Raw genomic sequence first — 23,093 nt, forward strand, 5'->3', positions numbered from 1 at the left:
AATCAAAGCCGGGATGTCACTGAATCTCTTGCAACGAAAAGAAAACAGAAGTTCTGGTGTTCGGTCCCCGTGCCCTTCTTCATTCCACCCTATTGATCTGGGCCCCCTTGCGTCTCATCTAAACACACATTTTTCACATTCAGAGTCATTGTAGCCATTTGCCAAAATCAAAAAAGTTCATTTTATTTCTCATTAATGTACACTCAGCACCCCATCTTGACAGAAAAAAAATCTGAAATGTAGAAATTTCTGCATATTTATTAAAAAGAAAAACTGAAATATCATATGGTCATAAGTATTCAGACCCTGACGCATTTTATTGAGTAGAAGCACCCTTTTGAGCTAGTACAGCCATGAGTCTTCTTGGAATGATGCAACAAGTTTTTCACACCTGGATTTGGGGATCCTATGCCGTTCTTCCTTGCATATCCTCTCCAGTTCTGTCAGGTTGACGCAGATGGACTCCAGTAAAGGAGCAGAACCATCTCAAGGAGGATCAGAAGAAATGGCCAGCATGTGAGTTAAATATGAAGGTCGCTGCAAAGGGTCTGAATACTTATATCCATATGATATTTCAGATTTTCTTTTTTCATAAATTTGCCCATTTTTACGCCAAGCGCTCAGGCTCCAGTCTACCAAAACAGGGCCCAAAGAGTCAATGTCAATTCAAATCATTACATTAATACCATAGCAAGCGAACAACATGGCCGAGAAGTAATTGTTTCTCATAGCATACACGGTCAGGGTTTCCTAAAATACACACATGCTAACTTTATACACACACTCATAATACAAGCAGGAACAAACGAATTGTGAAGAATTAATGCCCCTATCCCACAGAGTGGCGAACAATCGTGTGTGTTTTCGAAGGCAGCAAATGTTGCGTTCATGTTCGGTCAATGTCGCAAATGTTTGCAAAACATTCGGGAACAGTTTCCTTACAGTTTTAGTGCTCTTTCTTGTCGCAAGGAAATTTTGAACATATTCAAAATAACCTTGCGACAAGAAACGTATAGGCGAACCCCTGCCAAACGTCTGGCGACCAATTGGCGAACGTTTGCAACCTTGAACAAACCCTGGCGTGAACGCACATTTTTTTACATTCATCAGGAGTCAAGAATGTTCGCCCCTCAGTTGTATAGGGGCTTAAGCGATTTTTCTTGGTCTTTTTTTTCTATGTATGATTTGAATGAATGAGTTATTAATAGCTGAAAGCAAAATGGTGTCGGCCGTTGGTGGCATTGGATTACTCTAATTGGCTGTTAGCTAGCAAATCAGTGCAGGAGATATAAGTAGACCATGAGATAGAAAGCAAAGCCAGTGCCAAGAAAATGGCATTATCTCGTGAATTAGGCTCAGCAAAATCTTGCTTCTTACTTAGACTTGTTGCTGCTGGATTAGGATTGTATGGCCTTGTTCTGGATATGTGTGAATTTTATTTCATGGAACCCTGACTGAGGATGGAAGAAAGAATGACACATGCACGGCCACCCCCTCACTGAGGTGTTGTGTAACCCTGGCCACCCCACTCAAAAATGTCTGCCCGGATGTTGTCCTTTGCTAAGGTCCGTTCTCCCAGCTTCCAAGATGAATTAAAAATTGAAGACTGTAAGATGCTCTTGTGTTTTGTCATTGACAAATAATATCATAATCAGAACCTTAAAATACACAAAAAATATACATAAATAATGCTTTTTTGTTGTTCCTGGTATAACAGATGTTTTTGTTCTCATGGAAACTCTTTTTTTCCGGGGTGGTAACAAGAATCCCATGCTGACAGTTTTGCTCAGAGCCAAGGGTGGGAACCCTGCGTATTTATTGCATATACTCCATTTTTTCTCATGCATATGTGTGTGTAGTATGTGCGTAGTTTGTGCGTGTGCGTGTATGCATGCATATGCATGTCTTCATGGTAACTACCGGTACATAAAATGCACCTGTTGTAATCATTGTGAGGGATTGGAGTGAAGTCCATTGTTTTAAACCACACTAACACAATGTTTTAGCCCTTTTCCTGATGCCTCTGAGTCAGAATCATTGCACTCTCTAAAGTAATAGTAACTTGTGATTGTCCTCTTCTCCTACAAAACAACAAAAAAGCATGTTATTCCTCTAACGCATCTGACTCAGATCAGTTGCTTAGTGACCAACCAGGGAAGTAATGAACATTCCTCATCCCTTCTCCTCTGTCTGTCTCATTTAAGAAATTTATCACGTTGTCTTTATCTGTCTGGAAGACGCATGGCATTTCAGTGCAGTGACTGATTGTCCTGTGCAATGTTTTTCTTTATGTGGGCAGAGAATATAAACACAGAAAAAAAACTTAATTTTGGCCAGGACAATAGCGGACATTAAATTGCCACTGCTTCCCATGGGTTGAGGTAACATTTCCTGAAATTAGTGTCTTGCTATTTATATTTATATTTTGCAGTTGTATTTTAATGTTTGTTTGTTTTTTTTTACATCATGGTCAGCCAGGGGACTACAGATGAAAAATAACCTTTTGGCTAATTCTGCCTTTTTTAACCATGATTTTTCATGTGTTATGTGAAATTGCACTGTTCCTTTTCAAATAAATTAATCTAAAATTCAGTGCAGAATGATTTCACTAAGATTATACAAATGTAAAGAGTTACCCCCACACAGGAAGCAATGATATTTCACACTAGATCCTGGGGTAGTACTGGTAAATCAAGGATTTTTTTGTCTGTGTTTGTGCACTTGATCAGCTGTTTTGTTCGATGGAGTGTGATATTAAATATCACTGAACTGAATTTGAGTTGTAAATCCTGTAATATAGTCATTAGTAGACCAGCCTGGATGCCAACCTCTCGTGTTGTCATCGAGCTGGTGTCAGTTGCTAATCTAATAGTCTGAGTTTTGTGATTTTAAGACCTAATTTTAAGAAGCTAACATTTTTGTTTATTACTTGAATTTATTGGCTTGGCATCTTGAGCTTTTCCTAATTGTCTGTTAGTTGTTAATGTTAAATGACGGCTATTCCAAAAACATTTTGATACAAAGTTCATTATTGATCACATAGAATCTCAAAGAATCAGTTTGGAAACAGTTTTTCCCATGTCTAACATTCAACTGTTTGCTCTAATGTCAAACTTTTGCAATAAAATAGCCAGAGCTGCGCATCGCCTAACCGCCAGCGATTCCCGTCTGCATATTTAAATGACCCATGTGGTCCTAGTCCGTCCCTCATCAGCGACAGCCAATCAACGTCGAGAACGTAATCACGCCAAACGCAGGCGCCGCACGAGCCACCAAACAAAGAAAAAATATACAAAAACAACCGACAGGCGCACAGTGTGGTGATGGGTGAAATAAAAACAATATGGGGCACATGTCATTGCGTCTGTGGGACTGCAAGGTACACAACACTGTTTTATTTTTAATTTTTTCCTTTATCGGCCGCATGTCAGGAATGCGGCATCTGCGTGTGACGTGATACAGGTTAAGTCCGTTCTCTACGTCGTTTGGCTGACTCGGACCGGCTGAGACTCCGTGGGTCGTTTGAATAAGCAGACGGGAACTCTGTGGCGTTAGATGATGTCCGGCTCTGCAAATAGACTTTAGGAACTTCCCACGGAAAAAAAGTTGTCTGCTGTCAAAAACCATTAAATCGCTCCCCAATTTGAGTTTTGTTGATGCGTGACGGACTAGCGATTTATTTCTTGTAAGGCGAGTGTCTTAACATCAGTAGGGCCAATAGGTATTGGGCAACTTGAAAAATTGCAAGTTCACCCATTTAAAAAAATAAGAGGTTTGTAATTTTCATCATAGGTACACATCAAGCGTGAGAGACAGAATGTCACAAAAAAAATCCAGGAAATCACATTGTATGATTTTTTAAACAATTTATTTGTGAAAATGGGTGGCCCATAAGTATTGAGCAAACAGCAAAAGTTACTTTTAGTACTTTGTAATGTAGCCTTGGTTTTGGCAATGACAGATGTCAAACAGTTTCTCGAGTTCTTGAGAAGGTCTACACTCACTTTAGTTGGTATTTTGGCCCACTCCTCTGCACAGATCTTGAGAGCTATGATGTTTGACGGCTGTCGCTTGGCAACACGGAGTTTCAACTCCCTCCACAGGTTTTCGATTGGGTTGAGGTCTGGAGACTGGCTAGGCCATTCCAGAACCCTGATATGCTTTTTACAGAGCCACTCCTTCGGTTTTGTGCTTTGGATCGGTATCATGCTGGTAGACGCAGGCACCTTTCATCTTCAATTCTCTGACTGAGGGAAGGAGGTTTTTACCCAAAATGTCACAATACATGGCCCCATTCATTTTCCCCATTTCCCCAGTCTTCCTGTCCCTTTTGCAGCTAAACATCCCCAAAGCATGATGTTTCCACCCCTATACTTCACAGTAGGTATGGTGATCTTAGGATGCAACTCGGCATTCTTCCTCCAAACACGACGAGTGGTGTTTAACCGCAAAGTTCAATTTTGGTCTCATCTGACCACATTACATTCTCCCAATCCTCCTCTGGAAGGTCCAGATGGTTTTTAGCAAATTTCAGACGGGCCCTTACCTTACGTGACGCAGATTTCTGTCTTCAAAGCATTGACCAGTTCCCGCCGTGTAGCTCTAGGCTGATTCTTCACTGTTCTCCGGATCATTTGAACGCCACAGGGTGAGATCTTGCATGGAGCCCCACTCCGAGGGAGATGTCAGATGTCAGTGATGTTCTACTTCTTCCATTTTCTAATAATATTTCCAACTGTTGATCTTTTCTCACAAAGTTGTTTTCCAATTGCGGTTTGACTCATCTCAACTTTGCGCAGTTGTACAATTTCATCTCTGGTGTCTTTGAGTTGTTTGTTTTTTAGCTGGCCAATGTGATTTCCTGGATTTTATTTTAATTTTTTTTTTACATTTTGCCTCTCCTGTTTGATGGGTACCTATGATATAAATGAAAACCTCTCATCTTTTTTAATGGGTGAACTTGCACATTAAGTTGCCAAAAACTTATTGTCCCCACTGTAAATGTCTTAAACTGCCTTGTTAATATTTGTAACTGGAGTTTTCTACCCATTCTAGTGTATGTTTTCCCCAGGTACGAAGGCTTCCTCTGAAAACATGCATGATAGATTAATTGAAGGCTGTAAAATTCCCAAAGTTGAGTGCGAGTAGCTGTTTTCTGTTTCCTGCAATTGACTGGCCAGCGGTACAGATTGTACACCACCCATATGCTCCAGTGACCCATGACCCTATTGAGGAAAAAAAACAGTATTGGTAATGAATTCTTAGATCAAGATTAACTAAAAAAACATTTGACTGCGGTGGAAAAACATGCCAACATTCAAGCACCACCTCGAGCTGGTGTCGTGGTGAACATCAATGTGAGATGTAATGATTGTGCCTCTGAGGTGAGTCACTGTTAAGACTGCATCTGATGTATTACACTTGTTAACAGCAAATTTTAATCTGAGATGGCTTTGTCTCCCTATCCCTGAATGTATTTTGGATGGTTATTTCAAGAATGCCTCTACCTTTGCCTTTCTAGCACATCAGTGGTTTGTTTTTTGTTTGTTTTGGGTGTTCTTTTTTGCCAGGACATTTCAGAAAAAAAACGTCCACCTGATATGCTAGAGGGAAAAATAACAAGCAGATTTGCAATCCGATCAAATAAATCATCTCGTTTACTTGATTCTTTGATTTAAAAAAAATAATAATAATAATTGTTAACCAATGGTATTGCCGACCATTAATTATATTGAGTAGACAGACAGACAGACGTGTGTACCACGTGACTATGTTGAAAACACACGGTATTCATTGCTATTACTGGTACCCTGATACGGTAGCAAAAAAAAAAGGTAAAATGTGTGGTGGAAATCCTTTGATATGCTCACTGCGTTGCAATCTCACAAGATATGCGGCTCATGTTAAAATTGTATTTCCACACAATTTGAGCAATATGATTACAATGGTTGCAAATAACTGCACAATCGGTGGTTCTATGACTGGATGTCAACATACAGCTCTCCCCTCATAGACACATTTTGTAAATGCCATTGACTTAAAGTATTTCCCCCTCATCTACTTCAGTTTCTTCTCTCTATCTCATCCCTCAGTCTTACCATCTGTCATTTCATGTCTTTTGTATTGTTCCCCCTTCTTTTCTGTCCATCCTCGTTCTCCCTGTTCTTCCCCAGAGCCATTGGAGGAGCATCATGTGGCCCAATTGTTGCGTCAGTTCTCCACAGAACTTAGTCTGGGCTGCCACCTCTCTCTCGACGGTGCACTCACCCACCATCTCCACCATTGCTCCTACCACCTCCGTCTCTTCCGAAACTGGCTTATCTCTGGCCAGGACCCCATAGAATATCTTCATGGTTAGCCCCTGGCCCGCCCTCTATGCCCAATCTCATGCCTTGTCTGACCACTGCACTCGGTGTAGTCTTGGACTGTGCTTGGCCTGTGGTGGACTCGTGTTTTGCCACTTGATTTGTTTTGCATGCTTGCCTGTTTCTGTGGCTGTGCCGACTGCAAGCTGGCTTGGTGCACATAAAGCCGCCTCTCTCCTTCCCCACCTCTGATGAACTGAAGACAAATCTGCCTCTACGAATTGATTTGGTAGCTGGATATGAATTAAATACATTTTTAAATCGCAATTTAAATTTTCCATCACCTATTTTCATTACGTTTGCTTACTTAATGGGCAAGTCGACCCCCAAATGTCCTTTGCAGCCCCACTGATTAATTTTGCGTTTGTCTAATATGAGCTAAGCCGTAATAATCCACACGTTTTTGTACATCTCAGGGGGCGGCCATTTTGACACTTTTTGTCGACTGAAAATGACATCACAGTTGCTCAGGGCTCAGGTAATGATCACTCATGGCTCAGCTTCAGAAAACAGGTGAGCTAGTGTGCACCAAAGCTCATAGAGGCTGAACGACCAGTCACAAGTTAGCACTAGTAGTAAACACTTTAGTCCAGTCTGTGCGTTTAATAACTTGATGCCACAGGATCCTCCTGTGTTTCTGAAATGTTTCCTCCTGGAATTGAGAAACATTTTAAACCCCTTTCCACTCCGGCTCGCACACCCTGTACACACAATAGCTAGGCACGTTGATATTTTTTGAAACTATTCAAAAATTATAACGACTCCACACTAAAAAACACGAAATCTTCACAGCCACATACATGTGTCTTCCGGTGAGTCAATGATATTCACACAGCTTTTGATCATGTGGAATGAAAACGTGTCTATACCCATCATCTTGTGGTCTGTCCAACCCCCCACCCCCCATTTTACTGACTTGCCTAGCCAAAACACATTTTACTTTTATCCAATAACACTCAATTGAAGTATGTGTTGTAATTAACTTTATTTAATCTTGCATTTAGATAACTAAGAGTATTATGAAAAACGATATACAAATAAAACATCACAAGCTAAGGATAGGTATTCGGCTTTCGAGTGTAATTTCAGGATGAACCTAAAATGCACAGTAACATTTTAGAGGTGAACTCAATTCAACCTTTCAGCTTTTGCATGCACATATTTGACTGTTCAATATTTCATTTTTTCAGAACTTAAACAGACTGTTCTCTAACAGTGAGCTAAATGGCAAAATTCACGACAGGTGTTTTTGTTTTTAATTACCAAGGAAATCCACTTCTATGCTTTCTGTGCCCTTTCCAGTCTATCTCTACACATGTTCTATACATAAAAACAATGTGAGACAATATCATTGCAGTCCATTGGACCACACAGCTAGCTTCCAATAGGGGAGGAACAGCGAGGAAGTATCTGAGTGTATTGACCATACCATAATCGTTGGCTTCGTGTTCGTGAATAAGCTACAAGCCATGCTATTTTCTAAGTTAACCTAGCTAGCACATTTAACAACGCAAATAAGTAAGTGCTTGTGTGATATGAATCCACTTCTCACAGACATCTGGCTGAAAACGTGTTAAATCGGAGCATGTCCAACTTTGCACAGCAAAATAGATGGCAATTTAATCAATGTGCACTCTGGAAAGAAAATCGACTGGCTAAACTGAACCGGAAACTGGAAAAGAATTACTGTACGCTATGTCAGCCAGGAGTCTCCTATAAAGTTACAATTATATGAATATAAGTAATAATGTAAGCCATTTCGAAAATGGATGACTGCATATTAAAAGTACATAAATATAGTATAAAATACTCATTTGTAATGATAGTAATTTGTTTTCACAATAGTCTTGAGTTTTGATTTTGAGTTTTGAGGTCTGCACAATAAATGTTCTAAAAATTATATTACAGTCAGTTAATTTAATCTTTTTTTTTTAATCAGTTTAGCTTTGCTCACAAAATAGTTTGCTGCTACATACATTGTTGATTATATAAAAAAAATTGTTAGCATTGTTTTCAGCATTCTGATTGGCTAAGGTACTGTAGACCAACTTGAATAAGTCTCTTCCGTCGAACGGACGTGATAGTGTTGTCGCCCTCCACCGTCGGGAAAGATTAGAAATTAAGCTTGCACGTCCTAAAAAACAACCTGAGATTCAACCTCTGATGCAAAGAAGAAGCAATAACTCCAGCAAGTCTCAACATCAAGAACCCTATCCCAACCAGAAACGTAGTAAAAATCATAAACCGTAAATAAAGACGAGCGAACACAAAGACAAAAAGCAGAACAAGTAAACAAGAAAGCCATAACAGACTGCAGACCTAACAGCCACTGCAAAAGAAATAATCACATTATGGACTGGGAGAAGAGGAAAGTCATCACAACAGAAACCGATAAATCGAAATAAGAAGACTTGGAGACCATCAAAAGGGACGAGGGGGCATACATACTCCTGCACGCCTTCAACAGCGTTGGGGAGGTGGAGTGCAGTTTTGATTGGGTAACCTGTAAATATTATAGTGCGTTCATGTTCATCCTGAAATTTCATCCAAACGCCAAACAGACATAACTTTTGTGAAGTGTGTGTGCGGGTGTGTACACGTGGACAAAATTGACAAAAATGGGTCCAACTCTGTTCATGCAAGAAAAACCCACAGAGTTGAAAGAAATAACTTGAATCTGGCAAAAGTAATGACATTTTGTCACAACATGATATGTTCTGGGCCAGCTTTGTTGCATCGGGCAAAGAATGTCTGCAATTTGTGCAGCATACAATGAAATCTAAAGACTATCAATGTATTTTAGAGAGAAATATTATGCCCGGTGTCAGAAAGCTTGATCTCAGTCGCAGGTCATGGCTCTTGCAACAGGATAATGACCCAAAACACAGAAGAATGGTGAAGAGCAAGACATTGGACTATTGGGAAGTGGTCTTCTGAGCCATGATGTAAATCCTGTTGAACATCTGTGGAAGGAGCTGAAACAGGCAGTCACAAGAAAGCATCCTTCAATCCTGAGACAACTGGGCAGTTTGCTCATCAATAGTGAGCCAAAATACCTGCTGAGAGGTGCAGAAATCTCATTCAGAGTCACAAAAATGGTTTCATGGCAGTGACTGCGCCAAAAGGTGGTGCAACACAATATTAAAGGTATCGGCATTTTAATTCAGGCTTGTCTAATGAGTTTTTTTTTGTTTTGATTTTGTTATTTTAAATCTGTTGAATCGCAATTAGAAAGCAATTCCTGTCGTTTATTGTTAATTTTCGTGAAATGTTTATTACTTTGTTAGGTTCAAGTTATTTCTGTGGCCACTATAGGATTTTCTTTCCTTAACATGGACCAACAATTCTCCCCATGTGAATATATGTGTATTAAGAATAAGAATAAGACTCTTTTTTTTTTTTTTTTTTAAAGTCATATACACAATATTTGACATTTGTATTTGACCCATCACAGCAAAAACACACCGTTTGTGGCACACACTTGAGCAGGTTGTTGCTTAAGCGCCCGGGGAGCAATTTGGGGGGACCTATATCTTGCTCAAGGACACCGCAGAAGTGTGTCCGGGGATGGTCTTGAACTGGGGTTCCCTACGGTGCCAGATGACAATTTTAACCATGACTGCTGAATTTAAAAAAAAAAAAAAATGGTATAATTATATGAATATATAATTACATATGTAAATCAATTAAGTATGTAAATAAACAGAGGTGGGCATTCGTCAGTGCCTTAGTCCGCCTGAGTTCTCATCTATATTTCTGGCCCGCCCGCCCGGTCGGTCCCAGTCAGCCAAACGCGGTCGAGAACGGACTTACCAGTTAGCACGTCACTCGCACAGCGGCGTGTCTACTTGCCGATTGGCTGTCGCCAACAAGGGATAGACTGGTACCATATGGGTCGGACAGAAATACAGACGGGAACTTATTGACGGATAGACAATGCCCACCATTGAAAATAAACATACATATTTGTGTATATATTTGTAAACAGCTATTCTAAATTAGTCACCATTGTCAATATTAGCTACAGTGGTACCGCTTACTTATGAAATTGATTAGTTCTGGAAGAAATTTCTTAAGTTAAAAATTTTGTAAGTAGACGCGTTTTACATGTAAATTCCCTAATCCGTTCCAAACCCTCCATAATTCAGACATAAATGTTTTATGAAGCATAAAAATGCATCAAACAACAAATACATGTTACAATTAGATTACTGCACAATAAATGAGAGTTGTGCATCATCTAAAAAAAAAAAAAAAACAACAGAGTAAAGAATAAACATGATGGTCATTTACCTTTTAATTGCTGTCCTCATCGCTTTTTGCCCTCTTTGGTTCATGTTCTCGCTCAGAAGTGGTTTTTGCCTGGCGTTTTTCTAAAAAAACTGATTTAATAATGTGGTGACTGTCGATACATTACGGTCCTATTTTTTGGCGAGATCAACCAAACGTATCCCTTTTTCATACTTTTCTATTATCTCTTGCTTTGTTTGTATGGACAAAAAAAACGATTCTCTCCTTTTTTTTCTTTTCCTCGTTTCTAATTCACGTCAAAGTATCGGAACACCTCATGGCCCGAGGGGCGAATGACGAGGACGCTGCATCGACATATCTATCACACACATATCTATCGACCTGTCTATACACACACATAGACACATACGGTAGAGGTCCCTCTCAGCCAACGGGATGCCAGGAAGATGCTAGGTAATGGCCAATGGCAGAGCAGCTATGAGTATGTTGCGTTCAGGAAACTCTGGAGCTGCGAGTAGCAGCCCATACTGTATTTTTACCTTTCGTATCCGGAAATTTCTTTCGTAACAAGAGGCAATATTTTCCTGTTGAGGCGTTTAGTAACTTGACAATTTCGTATGAAGAGACGTTCGTAAGTAGAGGTACCACTCTAGATGCATTGTTAATTCTACTGTAAGCAAATCTCTCCAGTGTACCTGTCAGGTTACCAACAGTAGAACGATCTCATTATGTTTCCTTGTCAGTGAATCGTCGTTATTTTTCCCTTATGCTGGTATTCAACCACAGCTATTTCTTTTCATCAGGTGGATCCAGCTGTTCAATAACAAAGAAACTTGAAGCACAGTGACATCACTGTAGTGTTTGATTATTGATACTTAAAGGTAAAAAAAAAAGTCACATGAAGCATAACTACGTAATAGTCTATTTTCTTGCTATGCAACAAGGAATTCCAGAGAACATCTCAGTGAGTGTCATGCTATGGCAGTTTAATTCATCAAGACCACACTCTCTCATCATTGGCCTTCATCTTGATTTGAAGGAAAGGTTTTTCACATAAATTAACGTGACCCTAATGTCCCTATACCATACTTAAATAAGCATGATTTGATTGTTTTCTCAGTTACTCTGCGTTTGTGCATTTTCAAAGTCATCCTCTGCTGAGATTGTAGATGATGAGTTGGAGCTTGATGCTTTGTAACTGAGCAGCTCTGCTGATGTGTGGCTTTGGTTGTCCGCTAACAGCTGTCGACTGACTCTGATAACGTGTCGGACCTGATGTTGCAGCTGCTGTGTGCTGCTGGAATTGAGCGCGTGCGGGAGGGCTCACTAAACGGCTGTTCCACTTTTAGAATCTGCTTGGGCCTCTGATTTTGTAGACCTATTTGATACGGCACGATGTCGTGTTGACGTCCCAGCATGGGCTTTGAATCTTAGCTGTGTGGAGCTGAAAGGTAGAATGTGGTAGCAGCTCACAACACGTTAAGGTGTGTTGTGAACAAAGCCGGATAGCGAGTATTAAACGGGAAGTACTGAACTGCTGTCTCATGTGTCAGCCGGTGTGGTTCAGCCTAGCTGCTCAACTGGCCGCCCAGACCACCTGAGAGCTGATAATGTATGTCTGTCTGTACCATCTCTGTCCTGTACCACAGGCTTTGAAGGCTGTTCCATGGTACCCTCCATCTATCCTCTGGAAACACTACACAACTCGCTATCACTCAAACAGGTCAATGAGTTCCTCACAAGCGTGTGCGAGAGTGCCGGGGATCCACATACAAGGACCACCAGAGGTTAGCCACTTACTCTATATGAATCATGGTGGGCAACTGTAAATATTTGGAATAATCGTCACCTTCTTCGTCTTTGGTTGTTTGTCTCCTCAGCGCTGTCAGCCATGTTTGGTGCACACAACCATCAATCAGGGGACGGTTCGTACATCCCCCACCGAGTTCTCTCCTCGTCCATGTCCCTCAGGTCTCGTTCAGACAAACCTCCGTGGTGTGAGTATTGAACTTTACTCGACATTGTTGTACTTCTACTGCCTTACAAGTGTTCATCTTGCCACGACTACTTCCTCATGTACATGTGGCTGACTGCAATTAGTCTCAAATATATGAGACATGGTGCTAAAGCCGCATGTAGGATATATGTACAGAAATAGATTGGCCCTAGGTGTATGAATTAGGACTGTCATTATCGATATTATGGGAGGATGGAAGCCCACAAAAGGGTACACACCACCTTGTTCAATACCCCAATACATGGTGAGAGTTGTTTTTTGCACAGACGCAGTGATAAAAGTCACTGCCAAAAATGTTTGTAGTTGATTCTCTGAGATGGGGCATTGTCCCAGTCAACATGACGCCAGCCAAAATCATCCAGATGTCTGCTGCCTTGCATGACCAGTACAATACAAATATAACCATCAAAAAATATATTTGGTTGTTACAAGGGGTAAAAAAAGAAAATATGTTCACCTTTGCTTGACCTGCCAACAGGATCTGGATACACAACCTAATGTATGGGAAATATGTACATCACAAATGTAGAGAGCTGGGCACTTGACCCTTTTTTGCCCGTCCGGCCGCGACCCTCCACACTTGACCTGGGTACCCTTCCGGCCGCGACCCCCCCCCCCCCCGGCCATATTCATAAACATTGTCGGCCCCGCCGCGTTCCGACCACCCCACCCCCAAAAAAACGTGCACGATGCCCCCGCGGGAGAGATGCTAACTGAAGAGGTTTATTTAAAGACAATTGGCTGGCTAACTTACTATTCAAACCCGCTGCGTACACGCTTCAAACGCGCCACTTTAATACTCACGTACTTATCCATATAGTGTATGGACCTACTTTTCCAGGCGTAGTTATTCGCCCTGTGATTTCCTCAGTGCACCGCGGCGAATCAGCGATTCAACTCGTCTGTGAATGAATGCCGTTTACGCAATAAAAAGAAGCTGAGCTTCGAGACTTCTCCAAGTTATTAAGTTTTGAAAGACACAATAACCCAGCTGCGTGTACTTACTTCCATTGCGAGCCATGGGGTTGTTTTTGTCTTATTTTATAATTATTTGGGTCGAACAGACGACAAGTCTGCAAGCAACAAGTGACTTATTTTCCACACTCCCCTCCTTCACACTTCCCTGCCTTAAAAAAAAAGCATGCCAGCAAACCACTACACAGCAGGTTTGCTACGGCGTATTTCCGGGAGTAGGAAAGTGCATGATGTGCCAGTGTCATACTTGAGTGCTGCGCGCAGCTTGATTTTCCTCCCGGACACAATTTGTTTTGAAAGAAGCCTAAAAAGAAGCCTTTAACCGAGTCGGCTGAGATGAAATTTGACTGCCTCGCCAGCACGTCACACGCATGAGGGCCGATTAGTGGGCCGGACTAAAATCCACTTCCGGCCATGCTTAGTCCAGCCCTTTTTTAAAAAATTTGTCAGCCCCCACCCTCCGCCCCAAAAATGGGCGTCCGGCCCAGGGACGGACTTGCCCAGCTCTGCAAATGTATATACACTTTTTTGTTGTTGTTGCAGTCACACACATGACATTTTCTGCACTTCAGACTTGCATTTGCACTAGTTTACACCAACTATTTGTTCCTTATTGAAAAGCATCCAAACTATTTTTGTACTTGATTCAGTGGTTTTAGCCATCCTTTTTCAAGGTTTTTAAAAGGGTTCAAGTAAGACAAGACCTACTGTATTACTTGTCATCATGTATAAATATGCAATTATGTGTCATAGTATATAAATATAATAAATACACATTTTTTAACCAAAACATGTTTTACATTTTGGACTAATGTACATGTTCTTTGTACATAAATGTAAGATTATGTAAATGTTGTTCCCATATTTTTGCTAGACACTTAACTGCTTCAAACAGAGACTGAGGGCTGAGCAATATGACCTGACATTCATATCATGGTATTGATTGAATATTTTTGCTCCTAACATTAATGGTGAGTGTAAAAGTGTAAAAATCATAACGGGTGTATTTCTAATTGGGCTATTTAAATGTGAAAAGGTAAATATTTCCTGTTAAAAAGGGTCAAAAAGTATCCTATTCATTCTTCTCTCTGTTTCTTTTCGTTCAAACTTTGCATTTCCATGTAAACATGCTGCTCTAACAAATGAAAAAAAAAGTAAATTTGCAAAGCTGAAGTAAATAAAAATAATTTTGAGAACTAGTACTGTGTAGATCTCCAAACTCGGTACTCCGTGGTACAAAATAGTACAAAAGCAGATAACATTGCTGATACAATAAGTATTTATACTTTTGACATCAATGTCTTCATCATGGCTGACGTCACCCTTAAACTCATCCGGTATTCGAGCGTATGCTAAATTGCTAGAGTAGCCGTCGTCTTATTTTATGTCTAGATACGTAGTAATTGTAATACACTTAAAAAAAAATTAAAACTCATTTTTTGTTAGACCAATCTCGTCTTGCCCATTTCGGCTCTAATCCGGAGCGTCCGTTTGCGATTCCGACTGCGAACTTCGGCCGACTTTCACGAGCAAAGTCCCCCCTCACAAAGACTGCTTGCTTCCTCGCCTAAGAAACGTTCAAAGTTGGACGATTTGTTGTCGTTTTAATTGTTAGACGTGCTACCTACAGCTTAGCCGCCGATCTCATGTAGCAATGCCGGCACACAACTTTGGGACTTATACACGTACCTTTCCCCATCTGCGATTTGAACAGGGCAGCCAGAATGTTCCCAAACAGGAGACCGCAGTGTACCTTTGAGCACTGGCTTGTTTGCATATTCGTTTGCTCCTCTTTAGTGCCGCCGCCCTCCTCTCCCGCGTGCAACAGTCAATAGCGCCAGTGCGTAATCTCGCGCAATAATAAGTGGACCGAAACGAACGCGAGTGGACCGAACCGAACATGCCATACCGACACGTGAACGAGTTGCGCAGCCCTAAAAAACGTGTTTGAAGATTAGTCATATAGGTGGACAGAGAGGGTAGGGTGCTTGCCCAACGTTTAACGCAAAACATTGCAAGTCACAGTTGAGTCTTATTCTAATTCATGCTTCGTTTTTATTTTACGCCTACAGACAGCAGTGGTCCATCCAGTACCGTATCCAGCGCCGGACCATCTTCTCCCACTACGGCCGACACCTCCCCACGTTTCAGTTTCAGTGATAAGATTTCTCTCACTCCACAGAGTAGTGAAGAAACCCATTCCTCTCAAAACCTCTCTTCGCAGCCTGCAGCTCCACTGGCATCGCAAGTTCTTGACCCAAATTCCTCCGCCGTTTCAAACCCCTCTGAAGTACCACAGACTCCAAATAACTCACCAGAGGATGACGGCGAGCAATGCAACGTCGTTGACGGCCAACCCGATGAGCCTGAACACACACAGGAAGGCCAAGAGAGTTGTTCAAACGCGGACCTTTCCGGTTGCGGGGTTCTCGATGTTGGTCTGAGGCCACCCTGCTCCCCACTAGCCGAGCTCTCTCTCGGTCGGATGGAAGGCGGCTTCTGTCTGCCGAGCTCGCTGCCTGTGCTGCTGGAGCTGCGAGAGAGCAGCAGCGAGGCGGGTTCCAGCTCCCAGACGCCCATGTCTCCCGAAGGACACGACGAGTTCTTCGACACCCAGGAGTCGGTGGACTTGTGGTTGGACAGTCCCGAGAGTCCCCCGGAGTCTGAGACACCTCTTGATCCCCCAGCACAGCCATGATGCCACAAAGATGAACATCAGTGGAATTATTCAGCCTGTGCAGCCGGGTAATGAGCAAAATACTGGGGCTCTACTTTGTCCTGTGACTTGGTGTTATGTTGTCAATGCTGTTCATTGCCCCGTAAAGACATATTGACATGAGCCCAATTTCACAAACAACTGGTCCAGTCCATCCGAGGTAACCTCATATAAATGTTTTAACAACACCATTATCTATGGACAGGTTATCTCAATGTTCCGTTTTCAGTAAGTTACTAATGTCATCTTGGTGGTTAGAACGTCGTGTGTTTACCTACACTGACGAAACAAGTTTTCCTCCACACTGTGGTACCTTGACTTGCGAGTGCACCAACTTAGCTACGCTTGGTCAATTGTGTGTTTTATCGTTTTGTTTTGTGTTGTGAGACAAAATTTGAGATATGATCGTCCTGCGTCTCACAATAAAATTGGAGATACGAGTTAATTAAGTTACAAGCTCAGTCGTGGAACGAATTGCATTCATAATTCAGGATAGTATTGTATTTGATTTTGTGTCTTGATTTTCATTCATCCCAAAGGGTATCGTAAAAACAGCTAAAGGCCCCGATAGACCAAACTCACGTCGGAGGTCGTGAAGCGTCGTGGCGTCTTTAAGCGCTGTCTGATTGGTGTAGTGACCACCGTCGTAGTGTCGTAACGTATGTTGAATCGGCGTCGCCAGTCGTCACATTTTGTCACTCTGATTGGCTGTTAGCTAGCAAATCAGCGCGCGAAGCACCAATGTGAAGTGACTAAAAGGCGGAAAAACAGTGAGCACGCCTCCGCTGCCTTAATCTTTTGACAAGTACAAGAGCAAGGGTTGACAATGTAAGTATTTCACAATACCGTGTCAAGAACGTGATGGTTTAGTTTGCGTGGGAGTTCATCGTGAGTGAAGAATAGAGCCGAATGCATTTTTTACGTTGTTATAATCCGCCCCAGGCCAACACCTTTCCGGTTGGAGATTTCTAACCATGAGAAATGGTGACTACCGCCGCCGATGGTATGGAAGCGTATTACATCTTATGCATGCGCAGAAGGTACTTTAATGGTCAGCGTCGCTGTCTGTCGTTGCGGTGTATTCCTCCGGCGTGACGTGCCGACAGCCGGCCGGACGCCACAGGGGGTGAACGTCCTTTTGGTGTATCAGGGCCTTTAGAGTACATCTAACCTGTTACTATTCATGTTGCATATCAGGTCATATGTGGTAGCACATGCTAAAAACAATACTGCCTGACCTGACGCTGTTGTCACTTGTCCAGAGCTGCTTGGACAGTTTGTACTTTGTGGTGAGGTGTGTACAGTACTGCCAACTGCCAAAGTCCTTAATGCCTTTCAGGTTTTCCTGTTAGAAAAGAAATATTTATTTTGACAATGCATTTTAGGGAGAAGGATATTTTCAATAATGGTTGTGCTGTTAGTTGTTAAACCACACCCTTGTTAGAGCAACTTAATACAAATACTCTACTCAAAGGTTACATTTGACTTATGATGGTGCTTTTATTGTGGCAAGCACGTATGTAGCAGGCATGTAGAGACTGACTGCGCACATGCTCGAAAGCTCTTCAGATAGACCATTAAGCTGATGCGACACTTTTATCCACGATCCTGGACTGCGAGATGGCACGAGTGAGTTGTTGAAATTGTACAATCATCTTGTCGGTGTGCACTGGGATAATAATGGCACAGTTGATTGTGTTTGTGTGCTGCTTTTTGCTTTAGTGCAGGAGGTTGCTTTTTTCCTTCGTTAACACTGTTGAAATCTTTAAGTGTAAACGCTCTGCCACCTCCCTTGTACGTGGATGAAGACAAAGAGTTATAATAATTGTAATAAATGTCCAAAGTCTTTGTTCAAGAGAGAAAATCATTTCAATATGAATGACCTGATCTTGCAATAAACTCACAAACCTTCAAGCTGATATTTAATGACATTTTCTTTAGTGTGTGTGATTTCTTTTTTTTTTTTTTTAAGGAAACATGAATTTCTTTCACAATTTAAAATAATTCCCACGGATCAAGAGTTATAGCGCACCTACTGTCTTTTTAGTTTATACTGTGTCTTTTTATTTAATTATACAGTTAATCTACAGTAGTTTCATAGTACTTTATATTACTTTTTGAAGAAACAAGTATAAATCTTTAGTTGCAAAGAGTGTAAAAACACTGATTCCTTTATTTGTGTTAAAATGTGTGTGCCTTGAATTGTTCTACCGCTTTGTACTGGTAGCGTTTAATGTTGGACAAGAAAAAGATGAACTTGTTGCATATTTAGGCTGAATCTCAATATCCACACTACACTGTACGTTCCTCATTGAAGTGTACACCTAGCACTAGTGCACATCGTGTTCAAGAGTGCAGGTTGCAAGCGTGTGAAAATTGCAGAATTGGGACTGCGTTTTGCGTAATTGACTTGTGGCTCTGTGTCATCAAACATGGCGGCACTGGTTGTTGTTTTGGCAGTTTTGCTGTTAAAGGGAAGTCAACCCAAACAAATTCTTTTTCAAGATTCTATGCAGGCCCACTAGTTGAAACAAGGCAATATGGTTAATATGAAATATCAGGCGGCACGGTGGTCGCCTGGTTAGCACGTCCGCCTCACAGTGCAGAGGTCGTGGATTCAATCCCGGCTCCGGCCTCACTGTGTGGGGTTTGCATGTTCTCCCCGTGCCTGCGTGGGTTTTCTCCGGGAACTCCGGTTTCCTCGCACATTCCAAAAACATGCATGGTAAGTTTATTGGACACGCTAAATTGCCCTTTGGTGTGATTGTGAGTGCGGATGTTTGTTTGTCTCTGTGTGCCCTGCGATTGGCTGGCAACCAATTCGGGGTGTCCCCTGCCAACTGCCCGAAGACAGCTGGGATAGGCTCCAGCACGCCCCGCGACCCTTGTGAGGATAAGTGATATAGATAATGAATAGATGGATGAAACATAAGTTAAGCAGTAAAATCCAAGTTTTTAGTCATCTCAGGGGCCATTTTGTCACTTCTGTCGACTGAAAAGGACATCACAGACTCTCAGGGCTCAGAGAACAACCAATCACAGCTCGCCTATTTTCTGAAGCTGAGGTAGGATTGGTTGATACCCGAGCCCTGAGCATTTGTGATGTCATTTCCAGTCAACAGAAGTGAGAAAATGGCCGCCCCCTGAGATGACTAAAAAAAACAGTTGGATTTTGTTGCTTAACTCATATTCCACAAACACAATATTGATCAGAATGCTGTGTTTCAATTAGTGGGCCTGCATAAAACATATTCTTAAAAAAAATATGTGTTTGGGTTGACTTCCGCTTTAAAATGATGATAAAACTGCAGTAAAGTAGTAGTCAAGTAAAAATTCTGTCTCGGACTTCCAGTCAGTGTCTGCACTATTTGAGGCCCCTGCACGAAGCTCGCTAAGTGCAGCAATTACACTAGGGCAAAGGATTGAATTTATATATATTCATGTGTTTATAACCTTTATGGACAGAATTTACATACACAGCCAAAGACTTGGGGGTCCGGTTTGGTGGCCTCAGTATTGCCCCTTTACTTTTTGCAGATGATGTGGTATTGTTGGCTTCATCAAGTCATGATGTTGAACTCTCACCGGAGCGTTTCTCAGCCAATCTGAGACCATTGTCGTCAGACGGAAAAGGGTGAAGTCTTCTTGCAGGGTCAAAATCAAGCAGTCGAAATGAGTTTCTCCCGCAGAGTGCCCGAGTTCTTCCTTGGAAATATGGAGAGAAGCTCGGTCATCCGGGAGGAGCTCAGAGTAGAGCCGCTGCTCCACAGCATCGAGAGGATCCAGATGAGGTGGCTTGGGCATGCCTGCTGGACGCCTCCCTGGTGAGATGTTCCGGGCACGTCCCACTGGGAGAAGGCCCCGGGACGACCTGGGACACGGCTGGCCTGGGAAGGCCTTGGCATTCCCCCAAAAGAGCTACAGTCTATGAAGTGGCTGGGGAAAGCGGAGTCTGGGCTTCCCTGTTAAAGCTGTTGCCCCCGCGTCCCACCCTGGATAAGCAGAAGGAAATGAATGGATGGATGGATGTACTTAAATTAAGAGTCGACAGCAACTTTTTTTGCGGAAATAAGCAAACAACTATTTTTATTTGTCCCCCCACATCTGACCCCGAAGAGTAATTTCTCCTTAGTGTCTAACTGACTTCCTGTTCCTTTCAGCTCTGTTCTCAGGCATATGCCTTGTTTGACATTCAAACTGCCTCAAGTGCATGACTGGCATATAGAGCAAATTTTTAGTTGTTCATGGACCAATTGGGCCAGTTATGATTGATTACATTGGGGAACAATTTGAAACAAACGTTCTCTTGGGTTAGATTTTTATACTGATTAAAACCTATTGGCATGCCAAGTCCAAAATTGCACTCCACTTTTTTTTTTCTAGCACATCAACTTTTTTCTCCGCAGCTTACCCTCCAGATAAGCCAAATTCTACTGGTTTGCTGTAGTAAGACTGTAATGAGAAGAGCTGATTACAATTGGACTCATCTCCAGCTACATGGCAACTTTTTTCTGCAGTCACAATTAACACCGTGCGGTGAGAGGTGTGTGCAGCTCCCAATAGGTCAGTACTATCAATATCTGCAAACAGAACTTAGCATGCTAGGAATTAAGAGGATTGGTGTTGGCTTTTCTTAGTAACCATGGGCACACCGCTGTAAGTTGTATTTCATTTTACCGCTATGCTGTTTTGTTTTGTTTTAGTTTTTAAAGCTTGCAACGATTCCACGAGTGCATTTATTTCTTATTTTCTGAGGAGAACAGGGATTCCATATCTCTAAAACTTGAGGTGATAAAGAAAAACTGCGTTCAGTTTTGGATTCTGTGCCCCAAAAAATTGTTCAAACAGCTGTCAGTCCAAATTCAACCAAAGCTGTTCCCCGATGTTATAAACTTTGCCTAGCTTTATGTAAATAAGTGTCACGTCAAGTAAACTTGAAATGACCAGGAAAAAGAAAAAGCTAATAGGCCTACTATGATTTTGGTGTTGAAGAGTAGCCTTTGTTCCTTGAATGTATCCTAGCTTACATGTTGCTTTCCCACTGTTACAAATGTTCTTGCTGTCAATAAGAATACAAGAAAATGGGAGACTTTTTTTCTTCAGTAAATGATGTTTAATTTGTCTTCATCGCACTTTGCCCTTTAGACAATAGCCATCTTCTCTATGTTTTACTTTGACACATTTGAAGAGTAAAGCTGAATATTGCACTCAAAACAGGTGATGGGGGGCGGGCGGGCGGTTACGGGAAGCAGGAAGAGAGAAAGAAATCCCACGGCTTTCTTTGCAGTACAACGCAGCCATTTCAGTTGAGCTTCCACATTACTGGACGGCACGTCCTAATCTCAGTGTAAAACAGCACTTTCAAGTTATTTTCTCATCTGCTATTGAAATTTGAGAGAACTCAGAGGGTAAACATGCACGTACAAGCATTGCATCAAGTGAAGGACAGCAAGACTCAAATCACATTCGGTGAAAATGCAGCAGTCAAATGTGGATGTTTTAATTATGGCTGAATGATAGGTAGTAAAGTAATTCTTTCAGTCTCATATGCAAGTAGTAGATAGTTATTACCGGTTTGTATAATGTATAAGTATTACGGATGCAGATTACATTGCCCGTCGGGGCTGCGGGGGGTAAGCGGACGAAGACCATCTTCAACTTGGTCCGTTTTGACAATATTTCCTGTCGCCCAAAGGAATAAATGTATCTTTAATAAACGCATACTTGGTTTATTGAAAAGTGCCCTTCATGACTTTGAGATGTGCCGCTGGCCACGGTAAGTCATTAGATGTGCAAGGCAACCAGGAGATTTCAAAGTCCTCCACAGAGAACATAAAGGTAATCTGCATCATCACATTCAAATCAACGGAAGCTGCTGCCTGCAGCCTGCAGGTTGCTGTTGAGGAGGAAAGTCATTGTGTTCAGCTGCATGCAACTGTTGTTCATACATCACAATAAGGAAAAAAGATGAACATCCAGCAAGAACTGGATAAACTGGTGGATCTAAAAATGTCGGCCCTGGTCATTGGTCCCGGAATTTGTTGGGTTATTCATTTGGTTGCTGGTTGGTATTGAACTTTTTCAAAAACGCATGGAAATAATACAAATTGCACAATATCAAACTAAAACACGCCAAAACCCATGATTAAAATCACTAAAATGTCAATTAAAGCCATATAAAGGCATCTATTGATACAGGAAATATTCAGTTTAACACATCAGTTCAAAAATCACAAAGCAATTAAATGAATGTTTGAAAAGAAAACTTAAGTAATGTACAACTATCTATAAACTATGCACAATTACAGTGTGTCATTTTGACACTACAAGAAAAGAAAATATGAACAGAAAGATGTGGTTTGGTGCACAATTTGTTTCATTCAATCAGACTTCTCTTTTTAGGGCCGCAGATGCATTTTTATTGGAGTTGTCTGTCCTCTCTTGCATTACATTTCCCCTTGGGAATGCGTTGACTGCGGTCAAGTTCAGTTGCCAGGCTATTTGTACAAACTGTCACCGATCATGTGCCTTAACGCCGACTTATTTAAGGATTTGTCACTGGAACCGACATTGTCTGAATCTGTTGCTGAGCTGCTGTGGACAATTCAGTACCAACACAACTTTCATCAGATGCGGACGTCGCCCATGTTGTACTCGAAGAAATTGCAAAGTTGACCTTGGAATGTCATTCTGACGGCACATTAACAACGGCACGTGTAGAATGTCAATTACAATATTACATAAACCAGATTTCGTTTACTTTCGCCCC

The 23,093-nt window shown here is 41.7% G+C and overlaps 1 protein-coding gene across 4 annotated transcripts in view; it reads left to right on the forward strand.

The window, feature by feature from the left end:
- ppip5k1a (diphosphoinositol pentakisphosphate kinase 1a) overlaps positions 1-18,243 on the forward strand; it is a 55,641-nt gene extending 37,398 nt beyond the window's left edge. For 3 of the 4 annotated variants that reach the window (XM_086025352.1, XM_086025353.1, XM_086025354.1), the window contains 3 exons: positions 12,266-12,403; positions 12,497-12,613; positions 15,681-18,243. In XM_086025352.1, coding sequence (XP_085881478.1) covers positions 12,266-12,403; positions 12,497-12,613; positions 15,681-16,306 — 881 coding nt within the window. In that variant the 3' untranslated portion in view covers positions 16,307-18,243. Of the gene's footprint in view, positions 1-6,173; positions 6,354-12,265; positions 12,404-12,496; positions 12,614-15,680 lie in introns of all 4 variants that reach the window. The other variant, XM_086025355.1, reaches the window with a different exon arrangement.
- The last annotated feature ends 4,850 nt before the right edge of the window (positions 18,244-23,093 follow it).

Source organism: Filicampus tigris, chromosome 3 (genome assembly GCF_054856515.1).
Source record: "Filicampus tigris isolate MCC_2025a chromosome 3, RoL_Ftig_1.0, whole genome shotgun sequence".
Lineage (NCBI taxonomy): Eukaryota > Metazoa > Chordata > Actinopteri > Syngnathiformes > Syngnathidae > Filicampus > Filicampus tigris.